This window comes from Lagopus leucura, unplaced genomic scaffold, assembly GCF_019238085.1.
Source record: "Lagopus leucura isolate 7727_CA_CO unplaced genomic scaffold, USGS_WTPT01 Super-Scaffold_100159, whole genome shotgun sequence".
In the NCBI taxonomy this organism is placed as follows: Eukaryota; Metazoa; Chordata; class Aves; order Galliformes; family Phasianidae; genus Lagopus; species Lagopus leucura.
Genome location: NW_024962335.1, coordinates 27,078,154 through 27,101,832, shown reverse-complemented (window position 1 = coordinate 27,101,832; position 23,679 = coordinate 27,078,154). Strand labels below are relative to the sequence as shown.

General features: G+C 39.2%; 1 protein-coding gene across 2 annotated transcripts in view; it reads right to left on the bottom strand.

Moving 5' to 3' along the window:
* PDE3A (phosphodiesterase 3A) overlaps positions 1-23,679 on the bottom strand; it is a 244,433-nt gene that overhangs the window by 33,587 nt on the left and 187,167 nt on the right. For both annotated transcript variants that reach the window (XM_042890115.1, XM_042890116.1), the window contains 4 exons: positions 8,094-8,354; positions 5,682-5,836; positions 2,913-3,028; positions 398-617 (listed from right to left, as the gene is read on the bottom strand). In XM_042890115.1, the coding sequence (XP_042746049.1) occupies positions 398-617; positions 2,913-3,028; positions 5,682-5,836; positions 8,094-8,354 (752 nt within the window). The remainder of the gene's footprint in view (positions 1-397; positions 618-2,912; positions 3,029-5,681; positions 5,837-8,093; positions 8,355-23,679) is intronic.

The window sequence follows — 23,679 nt, the reverse complement described above, 5'->3', positions numbered from 1 at the left end:
GGGTTATAGGCCAGCAGATTTTAAACTCTAGCAGTTATATTTTTGTATCTAACCTCAGGTGCCTGTTTTGAAAGACTTAGCCTATGACCTCAAAGTGGTTGCTCATGTTGGCAGCATGGCATGAGAAACTCAAGCTATTAGCACGAAATCCAACTTTCAGGTCTGAAAGCTACTGATGAAGCATTCGTTCATGAAGGAGACATGTAAAAGCTGTATGTAGCTAACAGTCTTTCACTGTAAAATCACTTTGTAGCAGCAACCTACACAATTACACACTGAGAACTGCTTAAATATGTTAAAATATCAATACTGTAGCAGATTACAAGAACTTGTACATGCATCTAAAGTTTGTGAGACAATGTCAAATGATCCAACATATGTCAAACTACCATCTTACCTGCTGCAGATGACAGAGGGGCTGATGTTAGGTTCTGACAGGCTAGGTGCACTCTGAGTAGCAGTTAAGACTTTGTGTGGTTTTAAACCTTGCTTGGTGTCAGTATCTGTAGAGTCTGGAAATGACACAGAAGATGTCTTTCCGGTAGGACTTGTAGCAGGCGTCCCTTGAAGAGGTGAATGGCATGGAGAGGTGAGTGGTGAAATATTTGGTGGGATACCTGGCAAGAAAAGAGTCTTGTCAATTAACAGTAGCAGTAGATGGTCAAGTTCACTGAGTGCACAAATAGTGCTCTTTTAATACATAAGCAGAAGCATAGCTTCCAAAATGAAAAATAGAGAAAAAACGCTCTTCTACTCTCAGCCAAGCTGATGGCTGTCACAGAATGATGAAGCTCCATTACTATCAGCTGCTTTCACCTGCAGAAGATTGTGCTCAAAGCATTCTCCCTACTAGGTAGGATAAATAAAGTAGAAGGCATGAAATGAAAAGCATGCATTGGGAACGTCACTACTGGTATCAGTATGTTCTAGTAAAAGAAGCACCAAACTCCAACAAGACAGTCCCCAGACTTATCTACAGATTCTCCTCGCTTTACTGTCTTCATCTGTACAGAAGGGACAAGAATGGCTAACCCACATTCTCAGCAAATTTGGATTTCTACATGTGAGATTATTAGCAATATATAAAGAACAATAATTAAAAAAGCAATTCTTAGTAATTATACATTATGTTAATACAAAATATTATACTTATGGTGCCATTTCTGCATTCCTTCCTGATTCTGGCCTCTTTTGATGCACTTTGAACTTATTTTCAATTATGTCTTCCTCACAATGGAAAACTCATAACCATTATCTGTAACACATCGTATTGTACTGCTGATCTAGAATCTAGTAATATTCACATATGCAAACATTAGCATTGTTCTTCCTGTCTTCAATTCTATCTCCGCACCACTTCAAAATGAAATGCATCAGTGAACCCAGCGTGTGATATAAATTGCTGCTGTTTCTTCAAATCCAACTTACATTTTCTAGTCTCAGACAAAATGGTTCCGTTACAATAAAGCATAGGGGTGCAAAAAGCATCTCTCTTTAATGGAAATGCTTTTAAGTAGGCATACCTCATGAACTCAGTTCTAAAGTCTGTAGGAACTCAACCTCAGCTCATCTACCATGTTCATCTCCAGAGTTGAATAATGTAAACTGGGAGCTTTAACTGGTTTCATGCTTGAACTGTGCCTGCTATCTAAATGCATTCCAGGCACAATTAACTTAGAATGAGGCCGTATGTTGGCTTAAGTTGGCAGGATATATGTCTATAGTTCCAATGCTTTCTCCTGATATCTTAATGAGACGTGAGGTTAAAATATGATTTCTGTTGCCCATCGATGAGTAATAAATAATCTTTGACAGTTGCTAAACTGTAATTTTGAGATATTCAACATCATCTAAGTTTTTGATTACAGAATTTCCTCAGAAAACAAGATTCATGTTGCTGTCTTAATTCAGTGATTTCCACGAAGATAATATACTAGTTTTGAGATCAGAAAGCTACAGCCTATGGAGCAGTTAAAAAGTTATCCAATGGTCATGACATGGAAATTTAATTAAATTACAGAAATTTTATTTCTGTATAGATAAAGTTCTGTAATAATAATCTGTAAATAAAGCTCTGTTTCACAGCTACTGAGATCTGCTTTCTATCTGACAAAAATATGTTTTAAAAACACTTCTAAGCCTTCTAGTCGAACAAGAGATTAAGTTGGATTTTTAACTACATTTGAGGTATAAGCTATCAGGTAACTTTTATGACTGCCACAGAATGCAATATATGTATCTTTCAACAACTTAATGCAAGTTTCAGAATTCATACACTGACTTTCACAACAATATTTCTAATCACAGCCAGCTCTCTTTTGCTAGTCTGGACTCCTGTCATTTGAACATTTTCCTACCAGGGTAAGTAAAACAAAGAAACAAAAATAAACTATTTAGAATATTCTGACATTTAAGAATTTCTTGCCAAAAGTGAGAGAAAACATGTCTTGCTATCAGAAGTAACCTTGAACAATCAAAGTAAGAGAAGATGATGAATGACATATTTTTTTTTAAGTGTATCCATCTGCAGAAATTTTTAACATTCAGAGTTGAAGAAATAAAACAGTAACTTTGATACAATGTGAAATTATACTTGAGAATTTTGCCAAAACACATATAGCTAGCAGTACTTTAAAATGCTAAGCTTCCAAGCATAAATTAAGACACACTTTGTTAATTAATAGGTTTACAAATTTATCTAGAGCAACTCCCAGCAAGAATTGTTACGTATTGCCAATGGAACCATCTTAAGCCACTGATTATTTTTTAAATAAAGTAAATGGATATATTCATACTCATGGAAAAATAACAAAATACACAGATTGGGCAGAGAATAAAAGCAGCTGCATGTTCTAGTCACCGAGTTCCCAAGAAGTTGATTGAGTCCAACAAGACCATGGGCGACCACTCACCTTGGCGGCTCTGCCTTTTGGCATTCAGGTGGTTGGTAGGAGACATGGCATAAGACGTAGAGAAGGACCTGCTCTTTGTGATTGTCATCAGAAGGGAACTGTTCCAAGAGTCAGTGCTGTGAAATGAGAAGGCAAACAAGCCTTTTTCAACACCTACATGGAAAATCTGAAGATATCAGAAGACAGAGCAAGAACTTTCTGGTACTGAGAAGGCACAAAATCTCTGATGAGGAAAATAGCATCTATCTGCTAGCTGGATTACTATTTGTGAGGAATATTATATTCAGAAAAAATATTTACGATGTAGGCAGTCCTGGAATTCCGTCTGTCCTCATGCCTATTCACTTCACTTACACAAAGATCAGCTAAAAAGACACTTCAAAATTGGCTTGAAATATGTTAAATTTATGTGGTCTTTTAATACCACTTTACAACAACCAGAAGTGCCAGAAATTCTCAGTGTAAGTGAAAAATCAGTCTCCTTGATATCTCCTTGATTCTGATGCAACCATGAAGACAGATATCTATTAATCCTTTGGGCAATAGAAGAGACTTCAGGAGACCAGAAGAGGCTTAGCAGAGCACTGCATTACTGCTGGTGGTGGTGTGCCTCTTCCCTGGGTGGAGCACTTTGTGCTCTGGATATCTAGTGCTACATCTCAGATATAAATCCTACTGACAGATCCTGAGAACATTGCTTACTGATGCATGTTAAATTCTCTAAAGGAAAAAAGGATGTGTATTTTGTGGGAGTGGCAAAGTGACAATGATCAAATGTTTGTCTCTCACATGAGAAAGGAGACATGCTTTCAGTCATTATTAGTTCATTTACCAGAAGACGCCAAATAGTTTTGTAAAGTAGCAATACTATATTTATCACTTTTTCTCCTGAAGGCCAGTCATCAAAAGTCAGCTTCTTGCAGTGAGGCAGCACTCGGCTTTTATTATGAGGACAAAGACTTCTCCGAACTGATCCACTAGGTCTCTCAAGCTCCACACTCCTCCTCAAAGCCTCACGTCCACATCCTTCTTCCCACGCCAATTGATGAGAGGACATACAAGGCAGAAGACAGCCTTTTAAAGCAGCCTAGTCTTAGCCAAACTTGGGCGGGCCCCCCCCCAAAGAAGCAAAAACGTGTCTTAATTCCACTAATACTTTACTGTGATGAATAAGCAAGCACTGCCTTGTCAACATCTGCTGGTTGTCTTCGTTGCCTCAAATTTCTATAATACGTAATGATGTAGAAAGATAGAAACCAGCTCTTTTTTGTTATTGTTGTCGTCATCTTTTGTGGTTGGTTTGTTGTTTTTTTTGGTTGTTTTTTTGTTTGTTTGGTTGGTTTGGTTTGGCGTAGTGGAGGGCTGTCAGTTGGCAGAAAGAATATAAAGCACTGGTTCACCATAAAGAAAAACAAAACCAACAAAACAGGCAAAGAAATAAACCACCACAACTGTATTATTTGACTTCTTAAGGAAGATTCACCGGACAGAGATTTGACTGAAAGCAGGAATAGGGAAGTTTTTTTCCCAAATCATTTAAAGCTAAAAGATGACTATGACTTACTATTTTTGTGACAAAGACATATAAGACTCCTAGTCTTACACAGAGATTTAAGGGGGATTTTTGCAAATCTGTGACTATGGAAATCTAGTGTATAGGGAACAAGATGAACAGTTTCTTATTGCAGAAACTACCACAGACCAACTACCACACACCTTCTCTTCTCCAATTCATGAAACAACCCCTTTTTTATGATCTGTAGTGTGGTTGATTTTGGTACAGGGGAAGTGGCAGATAGTCAGGATTTTTTTTCCCCTTCAGTTCAACATTATTTTCCTTAAGAGTAAATCTGTATTGCTTTGCCAACATTTTTAAAGCTGGACTTACTTAGGGGCTTCATTTTTCCCCTTTCTGGAATATGCATTCTTTCTCCTACTGTAAAAGAACTGCAAACAGTAGGCTGGAAGGCTTGACAGAGCTATAATTACACAATTGGCGACATTAAATGCAAAAAGAATTGATAGCCCGTACAGTTGGCTCATCAAGCACAGTTATATAACAACTGTAGAAAAGGACCAACAATAATATTTAATTTCTTTCCTTCTCCCTTGTATTCCCATCTTAGGATGCTTAAATAGTGCATGAGAATTTGGGATCAACAGTATAAATCAAATGCACCCTGCAAACCACAGACTGATGACTGGAATAATATTTCCATTTGATTATAGCTTCTTTGTATTTACTTTTACTGAGATACATGGGACTCCTTATAAAGGGAAGTTTGGCTAGCCATGTATTTTTCTTGCACAAGACATTCAGTGTACTCTGCAAGCTGCCTTGAGCACCTAGGCTCCCTGTATGATAGAGAGGCTGATGAAAGTAGTGCTCTGGGGTTATATTCAACCAAATTATCCATCTGTGGATGCTGGGCCTTCTCAGGTCCTATCTTCTTCTCCACTATTACCAACAGATTTTTAAATGCAGAAGAAACACTCGACTTTTCTGAAACCTTTACTTTGCTAGAATAAACAGTTTGGTTTTTGTTGCTGTTGTTGTTTTCATTTTGCTTTCTGGTAATAGTAATAGTTACAGCATGATCTGACTAAAATTGGGAATGACACTTCCTTGGTAACCTGACTTATTGAGATGTGTAGAAATTGTTTAAACATAGTTCGGAGTTATAAGTTTTAAATGATGCACATCACCACACAGAACCAAAGAAATGTTGTCAAAGATGGGCATAAAAGAGAGATGAAGTAGTATGTAACCTGGATGAAGATGATTCGTGAGGTTTGATGCTGGCACTGCGATCTCTTCTCACTGGGGCTGGCTCCAGTGTGGGTAAACCTGTGGCAGATGTTGTTGTGGTCCAAGTGGAGGACACTCGTCTCAGCAGTCCTGGAGGCAAACTTCTTCGTAAGCGCTAGAGAAAAATCACTTGCTTAGAGTCTATATAGGTTTATAAGCTTCTGAAAACTTTAAACGTGCAGAAGAAAAACATTTTACAGCATTTGATTAATATACCTGGCAGTATCTGGTAAGGTACCTTTGTTCTGGATTCATCCAAATAATATGGTGTCTGTCTTCCACTGAATTCAGCAAAGGCTGGTGCTCTAAGTGCTTGGAAGGTACAGGATTTCCTCCCTATTTTAAGTTCAAGGAAAGCTATATATACACAACTCCATAGCCATTAGTGTCCAATATTTGGAGTTCAATGGAGACAGAGAACATTAATGGTGTTCTTTGGAAACGTTAATCTTATATGATGCGGCCAAAAGCACTTAAACAAGTCATCAGGGCTACAAAAATGATTGAGGGATTGGAGTATACTTGCCATAAAACAACAGGCTGAGAGAACCACGATTGTTCAGTCTGGAGAAGTCTCAAAGGGAGATCCTATCAACGTGAATAAATATGTGAATGCAAAAAGAGGGAGGATGATGGATCTGCTTTGTGATCCAGTGACAAGAGACAGTGGGCACTAATGGAAATACAGGAAATTCCATTCAAATGTAAAATAAACAAACAAATAAATACAGTGAGGGTGATCAAATACTGAAAATGGTTCCCAGAGAAGTTGTAGAGTCTGCAAGTATGGAGATCTTCAAGACTCAACTTCAAGCTTCTGAAAAAGCTTCTGAAAAGCTCAGAGAGAGCATCATCCTTTACATAAGATTTTTCTTGACCACCCTGCATTTGTCTTTCATCTTACTCTTCCTTTTCTCTAATATGATATAGTTTATTTTTCCAAAGTTTTGGAACGCAGTCACTGCTAATAAGAAATGATGACAGAGAGCCTTTGTACCATGGTTTTGTAAAATGCTTCTCTGGTAATTATATTGTAGTTTTTATAATTGAGAACTAAAATAAAAATGTCTCTGTGAGAGGGTTGAGAAAGTTAAGATGGAAGATACTCTTAGGTATGAAGCTCAAGCACACAGATAAATATGTTAGCAAGTTAATTTCTTACCCCAAATACTCTGTGTCAGATGCTTAAGGTAACGACTCTAAATCCATATTTAGACACATAAATAAATGACTGCAAACTATTAATGATATGAACCATAATGCATTCAGGTCAGTGATTTCTTCAGTCAAATTACTCCTCTGTAATATTAACTTATTTCTTCATCCTTCCTTTCTCTGCTCCTCACTAGGTACTGTGCAACTACAAACTGTAATCGGTTCATTGTGTCTGCTCATGTGATGGCAGTGTTCTTCCACATAATCTTTCCTCCAAGAACCTAGAGTACAGCCACTGCACACACATGCACTAAACTTAACTAGAACTCGTGTTTCAAGACCTTCAAACACCCATTCCATATATGTAGCTGTTACACTGGCAAGCAGGGTAATAATTATCATAATACTAAAATAAATTAAAAAGAATCACAAGTGTTGCAGTTCAGATGCCAGAAAATTCTAGAATGAATGCTGGCTGTGTCATTTCAACTGTTGAAAGTTAAAAGCATTCACTAGGCAATATACGCTGTCTATATTTAATTTTACAAGTGAGATTGCATGGCAAAAGTATTTTGGTTTGGCTTTGAAAGTGAAATGCAGACCTTGCAGGACAGCTCATCAGCAATGAGCATACAATTCATACTTTTTCAAAGCTGATCTGTTCTTTCTAGCTGCTAACTTCCTAAACATCGACAGTTAACAATCATTATATCCCTGTTGAATTCCCAAGCATTCATAAAGCCATCTGTCAAGGCAGTAATATATTCTTCTGGTCACCCCACATGCAGTGTCAAAAATCTTTGGAGTGGGAGGGTAAACTCTTCGTGAGAACTAATGAGTCAGACTTGTGAGTCTGGATGCTGAAAGGCTTTTGCTTGCCCTGTTCCTGATAATTTCTTCTCTCTTAAGCTCCAATGAGCACCCACAGGGAAACATGAGCATCATCTGTGTGAATTTTTTGTGTCCAACATCATCTTTTAAAGGTGCCTGAACAAAAGTTTAGCTGGCCATGAGTTGTAGGATATGCAGGGGTTGTTTTACTATGAAATAAGTAGTCTATTTAATTTTCTTTTTATAGAAAACTATGATTAATACATAAAATGGTAACCTGAATCGAACAAGGAAAAGCCCGAAGAGATCTGCCACTAGCATAGCGCTGTCCCTTAAAGGAGAGCCAAGTCATAAGATGGCAGATGGAGTTACTGTCCAATACTCACCTTGGGAATTGCTAGTTTTTCTCCTTTCTCTGGACATTCCTCCGAGTCAGAGCATGTGTAATTCTCACTGAAGGATACCAAAGGGTTCACCCTTGGCTTGTGGATGGCCTGGAAGGTTAACTGTGTATTAAGCAGGTTGCTCACTGTTCTCAGCGAAGTACACACGTTGGGAGGCAGCGAAGGATCTGCCAGAAGATCTGTAATGAGCCCATGCGCTTCGCCCATGACTGCAATATCCACTGTGATACTGGTACCAGAAGACTGAAGAAGACAAAAATAGCACAGGTTAGAACAGAAGTTTGCAACCACCTGGAGCAGTATCTCCAATGATGAACTTTCTCAGCAACTTCTGTTAAAGCAGTTAGCAAGAGAATGGAAAAATAGTAACATGAAATAATTATTTAAGTAAGGAGAATCATGCTGAGTAGATTGAGCATCAGGCATAATGCTCAGAGTATGCAAAGAGTTCAGAACTTCATTATATCTAATTTCCTGGCTTTTGGCATCTGCAGTTTACTTAATCCATTTGAATGAATTGTTCAGCCTTCCCTATGGAGACACAATCAATGGCTATGGGCTATTTGCACAGATAAATTTCATTGCATAACTTAGGATGGGAAGAGTCCCTCTTGCGAGATGCCTTTCTTCTGTCCACAGAGGGATCTAGGACAACTAATTTATGTTCAGTACTTATGCTTAGATGAAAGGATCAAATCCCAAGTATATACTGAAATTTAAAAAATATCACCATGATGTTAAAATACAGCATTCTGGTGCAGTAGTAAAAACTTCCAATTTCAAGTAACTCTACAGCTAAACAAACAAACAAACAAACAACAACAAAAAAAAAAAAAAAAAAAAAGTGGATTTCTCAATGCTTATTTTATTCAAAAAGATGCAATGAGAATGATTACAGTTTTGCATGACCAGTTCAAGCAGTCCTTGCTTTCCCTTAGGTTTGAAATGTATCTCTATTTTACAATTTACAATTCTTTAAAAAGAATTGTTAACTGAAGTGATGCATAAGCAGAAATAACACCAAAAAAGCAGTCTGTATCACTGGCAAATCCTGTACACCTTTCTCAGTATATGTAGATACTGTTCTGTATATTGTGCATTTCAGAATAACTGTGGCCTAGGCAAATCCCCTTTGTACACAGTCAGGTGCACAGGGAATCTAACACAGCTGGAGCACTGGGCTTCCAGTGTATGCACAAGAGGATTGATCTGTGAATGCATTTTTGAACTTCCTCAGGATTTCCCAACATTCAGTGGCTCTGATTACCATCTGTCCTGAAACCCAAGAGAGCAATACATTGCTGCTAAAAGAAACAATCTACTACCAAAAGCACAATATGTCTCATATCTGTGAAATGACAACTATATGATACAATTGCAAAAGACTGAGGTTCTTTTGAGTGTGCTGGGAGAGAGACTGGATGTGTGCAGAAGCAGAACAGAAATGCAGCAGGCACATCTTTTGTCAGTTCTGAACTTTGAATACTGCAGTGACATTTCAGCCACAATTATTGGTGCACTGTCATCATAAATTCTAAGTGGAATTGCTGATTCAAGACACTCCAAGACTGAACATTTCTTCTTTTGCCATTCTTCTGAAATATAAACTAAATCCTACTGTTTTGGACTTTCAGTAGGTGTATAAGCAGTTTGCCTGAGACATAACTCCAGAAGATCCTGTACTTTTTTTTGTGTGTGTGTGTACATTTATATAAAATCTAAATTCCAAAAGAGGAAGTAATGTCTGTGAAAAGAGCATATGGCTTTCCTGGAGCGTCAGGTACGCAGCATGGAGAACTGGGCAGACTGCTTAGCAGGAGAGCCAGGAATGACTCACCAGTGACATCATTTAAACTTCAAAATACACCAAAGAACAGCAAAACAGAGCTTGACGCTGCTTCACTCTCACAAAGGGCTTTACAAGTACCTGAAGAAAGTGCTATTTTAGCTAAGTAGAGCTCAGCATCTCCCTTCCGCTTTCCCAATGGCACAGCATGGGCATCAGGTCCCAGCAATAGCTGTTTCCCTCCACTGCTTCTCTCCTCGCGTCCCATGACTTTCTCATGCAAAGCCAAGCCACAGGATCAGAAGATGGCACTCCATGCTCATCACACTGTCATGATCAGCCTCTTTTCCCCACACTTCTGGTTTATTTCATCTGGTATCACGACAAAGAAAGTATTTGATACACTGCGTGCTATTTCATCTTACTGGAAAAAAAAAAAAAAAAATTGCTGAAGTTTATTTAGTGGCTGTCTTCATTGCTTAACCTCTCGGTGTTCCAAACTGAAGATTTGAGCCAATGCTAAAAAAAATTCTTAAATTAAAAGACAAGGCTTTGGATGGGAGGAATTAATTATCTATCTTTGCCTCTGCCATGGAAAACAGACCAAAGGGGAGTGAGGGAGAATATTTAATTCAAAGCACGATAGAAGCCTCATACTTTCAGCAAAACTGCATAATCTACAGTTTGAAATTCTATTAAGCCTGGAGCCTAGAGTTGTTGACTGCCGATTAGAGACAGAGATTAATACTTCAACAAAATAAACAAGTCTGACTCAGCAGGCCATAAGCAGGCGCCCAGATTTTGTACAGCAGTACTAATATTTTGCAAAGCAGCCAGCATTGTTCTCCGTGATTAGCACCAAGCGGAGTGAGGGAGAGCTCTTCTCAATGGTGTATGTCTACCATACGGCCTCTGATACGCATGGAGGCTGTCAGTCTGGGGTCTATCATATTCCTGCCCGACTGTAGGGCAGGACTTCACTGAGTTCTTTGAGAGTCTGGTCCCTCAAATGCATCACTCTGGATCTCATCCTGCCCCTCAACTGTGCCAGCACCTCACAGGTCATGTTTGGCCCACATCTCCACAGCCTACATCCCCACCAGGAGGACAATGGGAAATGTAAGTGATTTCCTCTTTGCAAGTTTGCACTTGACACCACTAGATACAGTATGGGTAATACCACCTCACGTGGAAACCTCTGAGCTCTTCATACAGCATTGTGATAGTACCTTCTTGTATTTTTGGCACCTGCAGATTAGACGCTTTCAATTGGTACCTCACATAAAGGTTACGTGGCTTTCCACCCTGCTCAATTTCAGAATGAATTCTTATTATCAAATACTCTGATTTGATAAAATTACAGATACTTGAACTATTATTTTCTCAAAGCAGTTTGAATGAATGCATGAAACATTTTAACATGCTGGATTTAAAATAAAACAGTAAATAGATGACTGCAAGTGATTTTTAAACCCTTACTCAGAACGTAAACTGAGTTTCCTTAAAGGACAGGGAAACCTTGCATTTTTTTTACAAAATATACATAGTGACATATGTTTTAGGTAAGACAACAAACTGATGAAAATTTTAGATTGGTGTCACAGGATATATGCATACACACATGCACATATATATACACACTCTTTTTTTAGAGTAAAAGTGCTTACAAAATTCATGCTTAGATCTACTATGTACTTTTCTACTCTCTGCATAGCCTCTGCATGAACTGATCTGGATTCTGCCCAAACCACTTTACTCATCTAAACCCGAAGGCTGGATACTTGGGAACAGAGGCATGAATAACATGTTTGCAATCAACATAAACAAACAACTCTCTAACTTGATAATAATATATAAACAAGACAAGCAAAAAAAAAAACAACAAACAACCACAACCAAGAAACACATCAAACCAAAAGGACAGCAAAAACCAGCTAATCTAAGGTGAATTTTAATTTTGCACCGGTCCATATTCATATACCTGTCTATGCTAACAATTGTGAATGCAGTTTCCTCCCATGAGTTTTGAACAAGCCTGGCTTACTGCTCATTTGGGACTTATACCTATTGCTGATTTAAGCAATGTCACGTGGTGGCTAAAACCAAAGCCTGTTAGGGCATGAGAACAAGAAACTGAACAGACTATAAAGGAGGTAGACTGACTTTTTACAGAAGCAGATATTGATAAGACAAGGGAGAATGGTTTTAAATTAAAAGCCAGGAGTCAGATTAGATGTTAGGCAGGAATTCTTTACCTAGAGGGCAATGAGGCACTGGCACAAAGTGCCCAGAGAAGCTCCTCATTCCCGGAGGTGCTCAAGGCCAGCTTGGATGTGGCACTGGGCTGCTGGGGTACAGCCCTGCCCACAACAGTGGAGTTGGGGCTGAGGGGGCTTTAAGGACCCTTCCAACCCAAACCATTCTATGATTCAATGATTCTATGAAATAAAACCCAAACCATATAAACTAAAAATGCACAATGAAAAAAATGAGTTCCTTGTGATGTTGTAGAACAGTTGGCTTTGTGCTTCCTCTCCTCTCCCCTACTCTCCCTCTCTCTTTATTTTCCCTGTTTTTAAATTGGCAGTCAGGTGGGTGTTTGAGGCTGTGATACCACTTGCAATTCCTAACCAGGACCAAATCCACTTCTTGACTTTTTGGGGTCTTCTTTTCGCGCATAAAATAAAGGGTTTCTTTCTCTAAATTCAAATGAAAACAAAACAAAACATGGGCAGATATCATAGTAGGAAGTATTATGCAATAAGGACAGATCTGCACAGTTCCGAGCACCCAGTGCAATCATCCAGGTTTGCATGGCTGGGAGCTAACTGGGAATGTGCAAGAAAACTTTCACATATGAAGAAATGCCCATTTTGCTGCAACTGTAGGACCAAATCACAGGCAGCACAGCCCACTGTAACACAGGCAATTTTTCCCAGAGCAGGGCATTTTGATCTTCTAGGAGCAGTCTTAAATATAATTTGAAAACAATGTTCTGATAAACTGTAATTATCACTTCAAATTTTTAGACTTGAATAATGTATTTTGGATTCTGCAATATGACTGGAACAAAAACTTTCAACCTTCTGTGGGCTTTGTTTGCTTGTTTGTTTTACATTTTACAAAATCCAATTTGTTTTCTTCTACTAAATTGTATTATGCATAAAAATCTGAGAATAGCTTTTTATCCACTAGGAAAAAAGGCAGATAAAAAAATTTATGAAAAATAAATTCAGGAAAATAAGAATAACAAATTATTTTATCCATAATAGCTGATGAATAAACTTAGTTTATGAAATGATACTGGTTATGAAGCAGTTGACTCTACCTATGATCGGACTCATTCAGATCAACTAAAAACCACTGCCCTCTCTCCGCCTCAGGACTACACAAACATGACTATACAAAACAATCAAAACATAATAATAATAATATCATGAAAAACGAGGGTAAAGTAAAATAAGTTATCAATCAGAAACCAGAAATCATTTCACGTAATCTCACATTAAAAAAATAAAATATTAATTTGCTGTGGCTTGTAGAAGGAAAAGCCTTGTGAAGGCGGAGGTGCTGGCCTTTCACCACACTGCACTCGAGAACACTCTGTAAGTGAAAGAATGGGGGAGGCAGGAGGAGAAAAAGGGAAAGAGCAGCACCCAGCATATCTTCAATCTTCACACAATTACGAGCAACAGTAAATCACAATGCGATATAGTTTCCAAGTCACATCATAAGCACTCAAGCCAAGCTGTCTGGAAACAAAATTAAAAGCAAATATAATTCTCCATTATTTTAATGTCCACAGAACGATTTGAAGAGTAAACATGAATTGGCTTCTATGGAAATAATGAATCATTTTAAAGGCGCCACAAACTTAACTACTCCACCTTTCAGTGGATGACTAAGGAGAAAAGAAAAGCGTGCGGACAATTCTGTGACGTTCCACACTTCCGAATTTAAAGCTGTAGAACTGAGTCTTACCCAGACTTTTAAAACTTATTTCACTCTTATCTTGTCCAAATGCAAGATTTGGGGTTTTCTCTTCAGAAGTAGGAAATTTCTGAAGACTTCTACTCCACCTTAACGAAGTACAGCATTTCCACTTCTCTCTGGAGGTGGACTTGCCACAAGCTTCATCATATTCTTTGGTCGGACTAAATATTGCACCCTCCTTTTGTCTCAGCACACTGATCAGAGAAAAAAGCTTTCCTAATCACCACTGGCTATGCTGTTGATGCTTGAAAGCATCCAGAAGCACATAACTACAAAACCAGGAGTAGTTCTGCAAAGAGAAGGTCTAATAAAATGTCTCTCACAGCAGAGCTGTCGCTTTGGCCCCCTAAGCACTTGCTGCAGTACCAACATACCATTTCTTGACAACAGCCCTATAGCCACACAGCCAGCAGGAGGCAGGCAGGCTGGGGGCTACGGCACTGCAGTGAGCAGGTTTCTAGCTTTTCTCCTCAGTAATCTCTCTGTGCATGAAGCTGCCTGTCATCTATTACAAAGGCCACTAGTTTGGATCTTCCTCCAGTGTCCCGTTCTACATCCCATCATCTCTGATGCCTCTCCCCATCTATTAAATGCACTTTAAGCCATCAGAAGCACTATCACATAAGCCTTATCTGTTCAGTCTGCTAGCTTTATGTTTTTGTTGCACTGTTTTCTATGTTCAAATTAAAAAACAATTATTTTTTTTTAATATACATTAACTCTACTACATATTTTATATATATGTGGCCGAGAACATCTCTTCACTCAATATGGCTCAGGCAAGCCGAAAGGTTGGACACTTATGTTATAATCCTACTTTCTTCAGAAAAATCAGGGTGAAAGCAACACCATTTTTAATGTTTCTAATATTTAAACTATTCAGATTAATCACAACATTGCAAATATTTGGAATCTTTCAGAAAAAGATGCGGCTTAGGGAGGAAATGCTTTGTTTTCTTACAAGAACTGTGGAATGCATCTCACCATTTACAGCTAATCTCGTTGGGCTGCAAGCACCGTCCTCACATCCTGCACCCCTACCTTAAGTGACACCACTCAAAAAACTCATGGCTACAGCTCACTTAACTTCTTCCATTACAGGACGTTACAGTTTGTGATAACTTTGTCAGCCAAAAAGCTCAGACTGAATTGGCCCATGTCAGGTATTTGCCTGGGGTGGATTATTTCAGCATTTTAGAGAAATTGTTCAGACATTTACGAGAATGCTGTCGGAGTGCTTTATTCATGCTAAGAATGCTTAGTAAACTGACACCATTTAATCCACGGCAGGCACGGTGTGTGCAGTACGACCCTTCACTTTTCCCTGGGAAAAACCAAAACCAGAGCTGGTCTCGAATGAAGTCTGTGGTGTGCCAGAAACCAAAGCATGTCTTATGCATGCACACCTCCACACACTGTGCACAACACACCAAGTGGTAAAGGAACACAACCCAAAACTGCACTGTCAGTCCACAGCTCAGATTTACACCTCAGTTATTCATAGAATCATCAAATGGCTTGGGTTGGAAAGGGCTTGAAAAATCATCTAGCTCCAACCCCCAGCTGTAGGCAGGGCTGCCACCCAGCAGCTCAGGCTGCCCAGAGCCCCATCCAACCTGGCCTTGAATGCTTCCAGGGATGGGGCATCCACAGGGATGAGGCAGCCTGTGCCAGTGCCTCATTGCTCTCTGAGTGAAAAATTTTCCTTGTAATATCTGATCTGATACCCATTGTTCAATCATTATCAGACTGTGTAAAAAATCAGTTTCCTTCCTCTTTATAAGCTCCCTTTAATTACCAGAAAGCCTCAGTGTGGTCTCCTCTGAGACTTTTGTTTACCAAGCTGAACAAGCTCAGCTCCCTCAGCCTTTCTCCATAGGTGTTCCAGCCCTCTGATCATCCTGGTGGCCTCCTCTGGACAAAATATTTTCCCCTTTTGCTAAGGGATGTGGTCATGGTAATCATTGGCATTGCAGTGATTGCTTCTCTCTTCAGAGCTCAGGCTTGGGTGATCATCTGCCTTGATGGGTCACAGCTGCTCAGAGGCAAGTCTATCTCAGGGCTTTAGCAGAGACATCAGCATTAAAGGAGCAATAAGTGGGAGAGCTTTTTGTGTATGGTACATAATAGGCAACTTGAGATTATGAATACTCAGGAGAACTTAAAAACAAAAAATAAGATAGAAAAAGAGAATACATTTTAGTACCTCATTGCAGTAGTTGGAACCAAACAAAGTCCAAACAAAAAATCATCTCAAGGAGCGAGGTGTAAAGTTTTGGTAAGATTCATGGCTTAAGAGTAGGGAAGTCTGCACCTAAGTGGATTCAAGTGCTGGCCATAACCTAATGTAAGTGAAGAATTCCCCACCATTTACATTTGATGGAAGACAACTCCAGTTTATTAACTCCACCAGTACTGATGTAGTTTTCCAAGTTCCCTTCTGCCATATCTTCCCCAGGAAATCATAGGAAAAAGGGACTGGGGGTTGTCACCCAGAGTGCGTGGTAGTGGAGGCACTGGAGGACACCAGAATGGTGTGGGATGAGCTGGAAACAGCTAGGCCTTGAGGTCCATGGGAAGACCCAGTTCAAATGAACATAGTTGGAGTTTTGCCGACTTTCTGCATATATCATCATGCAAGAAGGATTCAGGGAGAGCAGCTCCTGGTTGGAGGTGACAGCACGGAGCAAACTTCTGGCTAAGATTGCTGGTTGCAGCTCAGAAATCTTGTGGAAACACTGAGACTGGTGCTTGGTGTTCCCAGCAGAGGCATGGGAACTCAGTCACCCAATTCCCAGGGACTTTCCGTATGATTTGGCTGCCTTAAAAACCTTCAGCTATCATGACTATCCCAGCCTGAAAAGTAGACAACACTCCAGCTTAACACAGGATTTTAAAAATCAGTACTTTCTTTAAGACACAGCAGATGGAAAAAATTAAATGCTAAATGGGGCTCAAATCTGCTTTGAATAACACAGACTGAGGAGTACAGTTCTGTACTGCAGAGACTGTCCTCAATTGTCTTACATTATTGTTCTTCAATTTGTACATGAGATGGTCACAAATTGGTAGCTTGAAGCTGATAGTTTCCATTCATGCGAAGAAAACGGTGACAACTGTCTTGAGTCTCAACTTGAGATGCAGCAATAGCAGCTGGGGCCCAGCAGGAGCAGCATGCTAGGTGCACACATTGCAGAGGATATGCCACCTATTAATACCTGGTGATTCTACCCATTTGAGTTTACAGCTCCAACAAACCAATTGCCCGCCTAGCACAGGAAGCTATTTTGATTCTATGGTGAACTGAAACATAGCAGCCAACTACCCAGCATGAGTTTAAAAAAGATCCATTGAAAGCAATAATCACCATTCTGCCTCCTGCGAACTAACTAATCCTCCCACATTTCCAACTTGACAGTCTCAGCTACACTAAAAGAAAGCCAAAGGAACTATATCCTCCTGTATTTTCTCCCTTTCAAAATATTTCAGACTCTCAGGATACAGCTTGGGAAGTGACACTGCAACTAGCAGCAAGTTGCAGAAGTGAAGACTACGCCGCCTAAAAAATCACACCCATCTCAGTCCTTCACAATGAACTGTTTCATGGGATTTAAAGGAACAGCATTATTAAATATTACTCTAATCATAATGCAAATAAACACTGCTTCCAAATTGAAAAGAAAAAAAAAAAGAGAATTGCTGCTGAGAGCATCAAATGTGTGTATGAAAACCAGAGGTGAATCACCATAAGGGGAATAATTTGGGGAATAATCAAGCTCTGATGTTTAAAGAACTGTTCACTAAGTGCTGAAAATCGGAGTAAGACAGAAATTAGAATCTAGAATATAATTATCACTGAAGTTACAAATAAAGTGTCCTTAAACTTCAGACTGCTCTTACTGAAACTAGGGTAGGGATTTGAAAATTACAGCAAGAGCCAGATGCATATCCTGGGCCGTGTTTTGAAGGAAACAGGCCATGTGCTGAAGGAACGTGGGCAGAAGATCTCACGAACCTTTTCATGTGGCCAGAACACTTAGGATATTTAGTGGCTGATTTTCTGGAATATGCTTTCACTTTAACCAAAGGAGGCTAAAAAAGACAAATCTTGATGTTATAAAAATCAAGTGATTGTCTCACTGCAATTAAAATGGTCAAATTTTACACTATTTTCTTATTTTCTTCGCTATGAAACCTTGCAGTTTGCATTACTTTATTCTCCTGATTTAGAGTGATCACACTAATACCATTTAATAACCGTTTCATATTACAGATGCCTCCTCCCCCCTCTCATGACTTTATGTCACTAATGAATTCCTCTGTGAAAAGAATTAATCATTTTTCTTTAAGACTTGGCTTGAAATTCTTACACTGTGACTCATTCAAGAAAAGCAAGTTTAGCCTTAGGGACTTCCAGCCTCCAAATCCTTCATCATCAGCACTGCAGAGCTATGATTTCTCTAATTTATAAGCTACTTCCACGTCTGAAGCCAGGAACTGTGAGTGGCACACTAAGCACCCACTATGTGTGAAAATCCCCTACCTCTCCTAGGTGATATATGGGCAAATACTTCAATGAAGAACAGAGTAGAGAGAAACAGTAATTCATGCACAAGAAAAACAAGACGCTATCCTCTATATGTCTTCTGTGATGTTTGAAATGATTTTCTTTGCTTAGCACTGATCTAAGATGACAGACCAGCAAGCCCTGAGGACTGCTTCCAACCTACTTCAGTCTTGGCCTGCAAGAATCTATGTAAAGACACACTTGGTTAGCTTATACTGTAGGCTTACTTTGCTTTTGTCACACAAGAGAAAAAACTATTTCCCTGTTGAGATATAAGGTGTACAGTTGATCACATTGAGAAGCCATTGGCTGCATAAGATGACCATTTTCAGTCTACAACTACTGTACAATGTGTGAATCAGACACTAAAGGCTCTATGACTTTCTAAGAAACCTCAGACATCACTAATTTCTTTCTTGAATCTGGTGACTGATTAGTACTGAGTAACTGCACAGTTTCTGCGTAAGGAAAGCCCTCTTTTTCAGCTTATGGCTCTCAGGTTGTGATCAGCTCTTGACTGGTATTTTAGGAAGAAAAAGAAGAAAATGCAGATAATAATCCCAGCTATGATGTGCTGATTGCATCCCAGTTCTAACTAGAGACTAATCCAGTCTGCACTTCTGCATCACGAGCATCTCACCATACCAATCTCTGGCCACCTGGCTGGAGATCTGTGCTCTTTGATGAGGGCCAAAACACCTCTGTGCTTTTGGAAAGCTTGGATTCAAATTCAAGTCTAAATTTAGCAGCTTGGCTTCTCATTTATAAAAGACATCAGAGCTATAGAGACCAAAAAACAGACAGATTACGAAGCACTGGTGCTTATGCTGGCAGTCTATCTAAACAATGATTTCTATTTCTACAGTTGACTTATGTTTTCAGCTTAGCTGTAGGTATTAAGAGAAAAAAACCAACTCTGGGTTATGCAAGTTTATTTAAAACACTAAATACACCTGTGAAGCTGAATTTCAGTGGTTCATCTAAATACACAGAATGAAATGAATAAAGATATGTCAGTGAGTGCAAAAGAAGCCCTTATGATTACTGAACAAATTAGGTAGACTGAATTTGGTGGGACAAGACAACCCACTCCTACTGAGCTGTCACAAGAGAAATACTGAAATTACATTTAAAGAAAACAAGTGAGTGTCTGCTTAAGCCATTGCTTTTCTCTTAGTACAACTGACAGACACACTGCTTGAAGTTACAGGTTCAAAGTGCTCCTACTGCGGACCGTTAAGAAACAAGAGCAGCTACAGTGAAGCTAGAAGATAGCTGTCAAGTCCTACATGACCACAGAGTCAACTCAAAAGAAATAGCACTGTGATGGGTAAGTCACCTGCAGCACTGACATCTACTACTTTTCAAGCAAGTAGTAAGGTATCCTTGCCTGTGTGCATGCACATGCATACAGAACTACATATTTTAGAGTATGCAAACTCTGCCACCACCAAGCACAAGCTACAAGCTGAAGGCAGGAAAAATAAGGCAAGTACAGAAATGTACAGAAAAGTAGAGGAGGACTGAGAAGCAGGGAGAACTCATGAAGGGAAGGCCAGGGTTTTGGGAGGAGAGGATGATTTATTGCTAAGTTGAAATCAAAGAGGAGGACACAAAGAGGGCCACTTTCAAAACAGCTGGAAATAGTGCCTTAAAATCACACAGAAGTTCTTGTCTCCTGGCAGACAGGTTAATAGACTGCTCTGAAAGGGAGGAACAGGAAAGCGGTATCAACACAGAAATCTCTCCTTGAACATCGAAAATCAACACCTTGAAAAGAAACATCAGTAGCAAGCCCCGGTACAACTCAAGAGGAATCCAGCAGATTCGTCGTTAAATGATAGCACTTCATTTTCAATAAAATAAATTTGCCAGGGGAGTCTTTCACTAAGAACAATGATGTCCTCACAAACAAGAAACCAGGCTTCAAAAAAGGCAGTTCAGAGCCTCACTTTATTTACAACTTCATTGCCAATATTATGTACCGTAACAGAAAGTTGTTGCTTTGGGAATTTTCAGCAACTTGAAATGACTTGTCTTGGCTTTGTTTCAGTAATTTTAAAGCATTTTGATTTAAGTTTAGGAATAAGATGTCACTTCAACTTTGCAAAATGTAAGAAATGAGAAGATGATGAAACAATGCTGAAAACAAATTTATTTTTCTTTTTTCTCTTTCTTCCTTTTTTTTTCGACATCAGATTTCTTCAGAGCCTCAGTATGTCTCTCGTAGTCAGAGGCTCTTTGTTGACTTAAGTGGGACTCACTCATGATGGATTAGACCTTGAAGATGACTTTGGTATTCAGGTTTGCTAACAGTAGTGACCTAGCGTGAGGTATTTCAGTTAAGTCTTCCTCCACAATCAGTTGAACACGGAGGTGACTCAGAACAACAAACACGTAAGACCACTTTAATCACAAGGGAACACTTGAGTTCATACCACTGACCTTGTGGAAGAGTCATGTACATCTCTCACTGCAGTGCTTTATGTCAACATCTTTGTTAACATATTGAAACAGACCACAAGCAAAACTGTTTGCCATACGGTACTCTGACAAAGCTGATGAAGTACATGGGTTCAGCCCTCCTTCATCTACATTATCTCCCCGACTGCTTCAATCCAGTGTTTCCACTTGCCCCAGGCACCCTGTTTATCCTATTACAGCAGAAATATATATATATATATAATTACTGAACAACTCTCTCTCTGAATACACTCCTCTCCTACTTCTAATGCATATGGAAAGATTTTTGGCAATAACATAAGAACATAACGTTCTCCAGAAAAAAAGAATTCAGTTAATTAGCTTTTTTTTTTTTAAAGGACAAATTCCCAGCAAAATGTGAATTCCTGTAATTCCCAGCAATATGCTCACACAGACCAGAAAACATCTATTGGTGATGCTCATAGTTAGCAACACACCAGTAGGTTGCCGGTAATGTGAAGCCTGCCCACAAACTGAGTACAGATTTATTTGTATCCATTTCATCTTTTTTTTTCTTTTTTTTTAATTGCAAGTAAAAATGGCTGTAGAGAACAAAGCTGAATTCTGGTATTATGGTTAAATGAAATTTGGCTCACAAAACAAACACGCATAAAACTTTGTCCACTTGCCCATTCTATCTTCTTTGACAGTCAAAGAAACAGGTTGGATTTCTATCAGTAAAATCAAGGTGGCACACAAAGGGAACACGATGAGACTCCATTTTGCTTTTTAGGAAAGATGCTTTCAATTAATATTTCTCTGACATGACAGAAATATGCCTATAAGCCATAACTAATTGCCTAATGATCCAATTCCATATAAAGTAAGATACCTCGAACTTAAACATGTTAATAGCTCACTGTATATGAGGGAGAGGGGAACTAATTGGAAAGAAAGGAATTAGCATTTAGTTGGCCTTTTTTAAGCAGAGAAGAAATTGCAAATCAAAAGCCATCTTTAAAGACTAGCTAATCCTTTGTGTATAAAGAGAGCCAGATGAGCCTGTGCCAGTTAAAAACAAACAGACAAGTTACAATCAGGACTTTATGTTTAACTCCGAAGCGTGATTTGTGTGGATTTAGGTGTACTTAGTAACCAGGCAAAAAAGATAAGAATCACAATCTGACTCGATGTATGATTTAGGGGTTTCAGCTCTGCCTTAACTTCTTGCTTGTGTGGTCAGCTTAAATGAAAACCAATTAAAAGCTGTTTTGCCGAGTGCACAGAATAAATTATTTCAAACAAAGCCCATCCACTGACATACTTCTATTTCACACACAGTGACTATTTTTGCTTGTAAAATGACGTTCATTTCACTCTGCATAAACTATTTATGAATTCACCTTCACCACAGCACGATGATTCCTTTGTGCTGACAGCAGCGGTGATGGGAGCCCCAGTGGGATGGAACAGAGAACCCTGTTGGTCGTCTCTCCCTGATGGCCTGCCTGTGTCCCATAGGGTCAGCAGCACAAAGACAGGGGAGAGGGCGAGAGTCAGGGCTATGAGGCACGAGTGTGAGCACATCCAACTGCTGGCATGAAAAGCACAGCTGAAAAAGGACCTGCATCTCAGGGAAGACAGGGAGAGCAGTGCAAAACAGCTGACTCAAATACAGTTCAAACAAATACTTCCACATATAAGCATACTACCTGGACACTTCAAGCTAGCTTCAAGTGAGTCAGTGCTTCAGAAAAGACTGTAGCACAACAAAAGTAGTGTAGCAGAGTAGAACTTTTAATACAGCCCTGTAGGATTGTGCAGCTTTAGGGGTGGAAAAACCTTTCCCAAGGATCACCAGATGGCACTATTCTTCCTTCAAATTGCAACTGTGCCTCTGCCATGCACACAAAATGCTACCATCAGTATAGGAGGAAAAAGCTCTTCATCCTTTCTTTTTTTTTTTTTTTTTTTAAATATATTAGCCCAGTAGTCTCTCGCTGTTTGCATTCTTTCCAGTGATCTTAAAAACCCTGTATAAACAACAAAGAAATCACTGTATCTGGGGGAGATGGAGGGAATCTCATAACATTTTGAACCAACTCTCATGCAAAATTGTTCTGTAGCAGGATTACACACATTTCTGTAGGAACACAAAACTCCCTGGCTATATATGCTGTGCTTGACAACTGTATTAAGAAAGAACCTCCTTCAGACAACTGATTCAAAGGTATAAGGATAGCACATATATATCCTTCCACCCTCCATTTCTAGTTTTCTACCAGACTGGTAAAAGAGCTAAATTCCATCCACAATTATGCAGCATTTAGTACAAAAGCATTCCCTAAATTTGGTTGAATATTATTTTACCCTATTTTTTTTTGTGGGCAACTACATACAAATAATTATGAAAGAGAGAAAATGAAGCAATACTGCAAAAATGCTAATAATGAAATATCAAAGCAAAAAAAAAAAAAAAAGACTGCCTGTGCATGCTGATGTAAGCATGCTTTATTTCAGTTTCACTAATGCAATTTTCAAGAGGATGCAAAGCATTTAGCAACACATGTGCTGTAAGATACAGGCTTCAGTGGCTGTAGAATTACAGCAAGAATGCAGCTGATTTGGCATGGAAGTACAGAAGAGGCACATTAAAACTGAAGTGTCAAAATCCTCTGATCTTATACAGGAAAGGGTCTTTTTCTCCCTTTCTCCCTTTCTCTCTTTTCTCCCTTTCTCTCTTTTCTCCCTTTCTCTCTTTCCTTTCCTTCCCTCCCTCCCTCCCTCCCTCCCTCCCT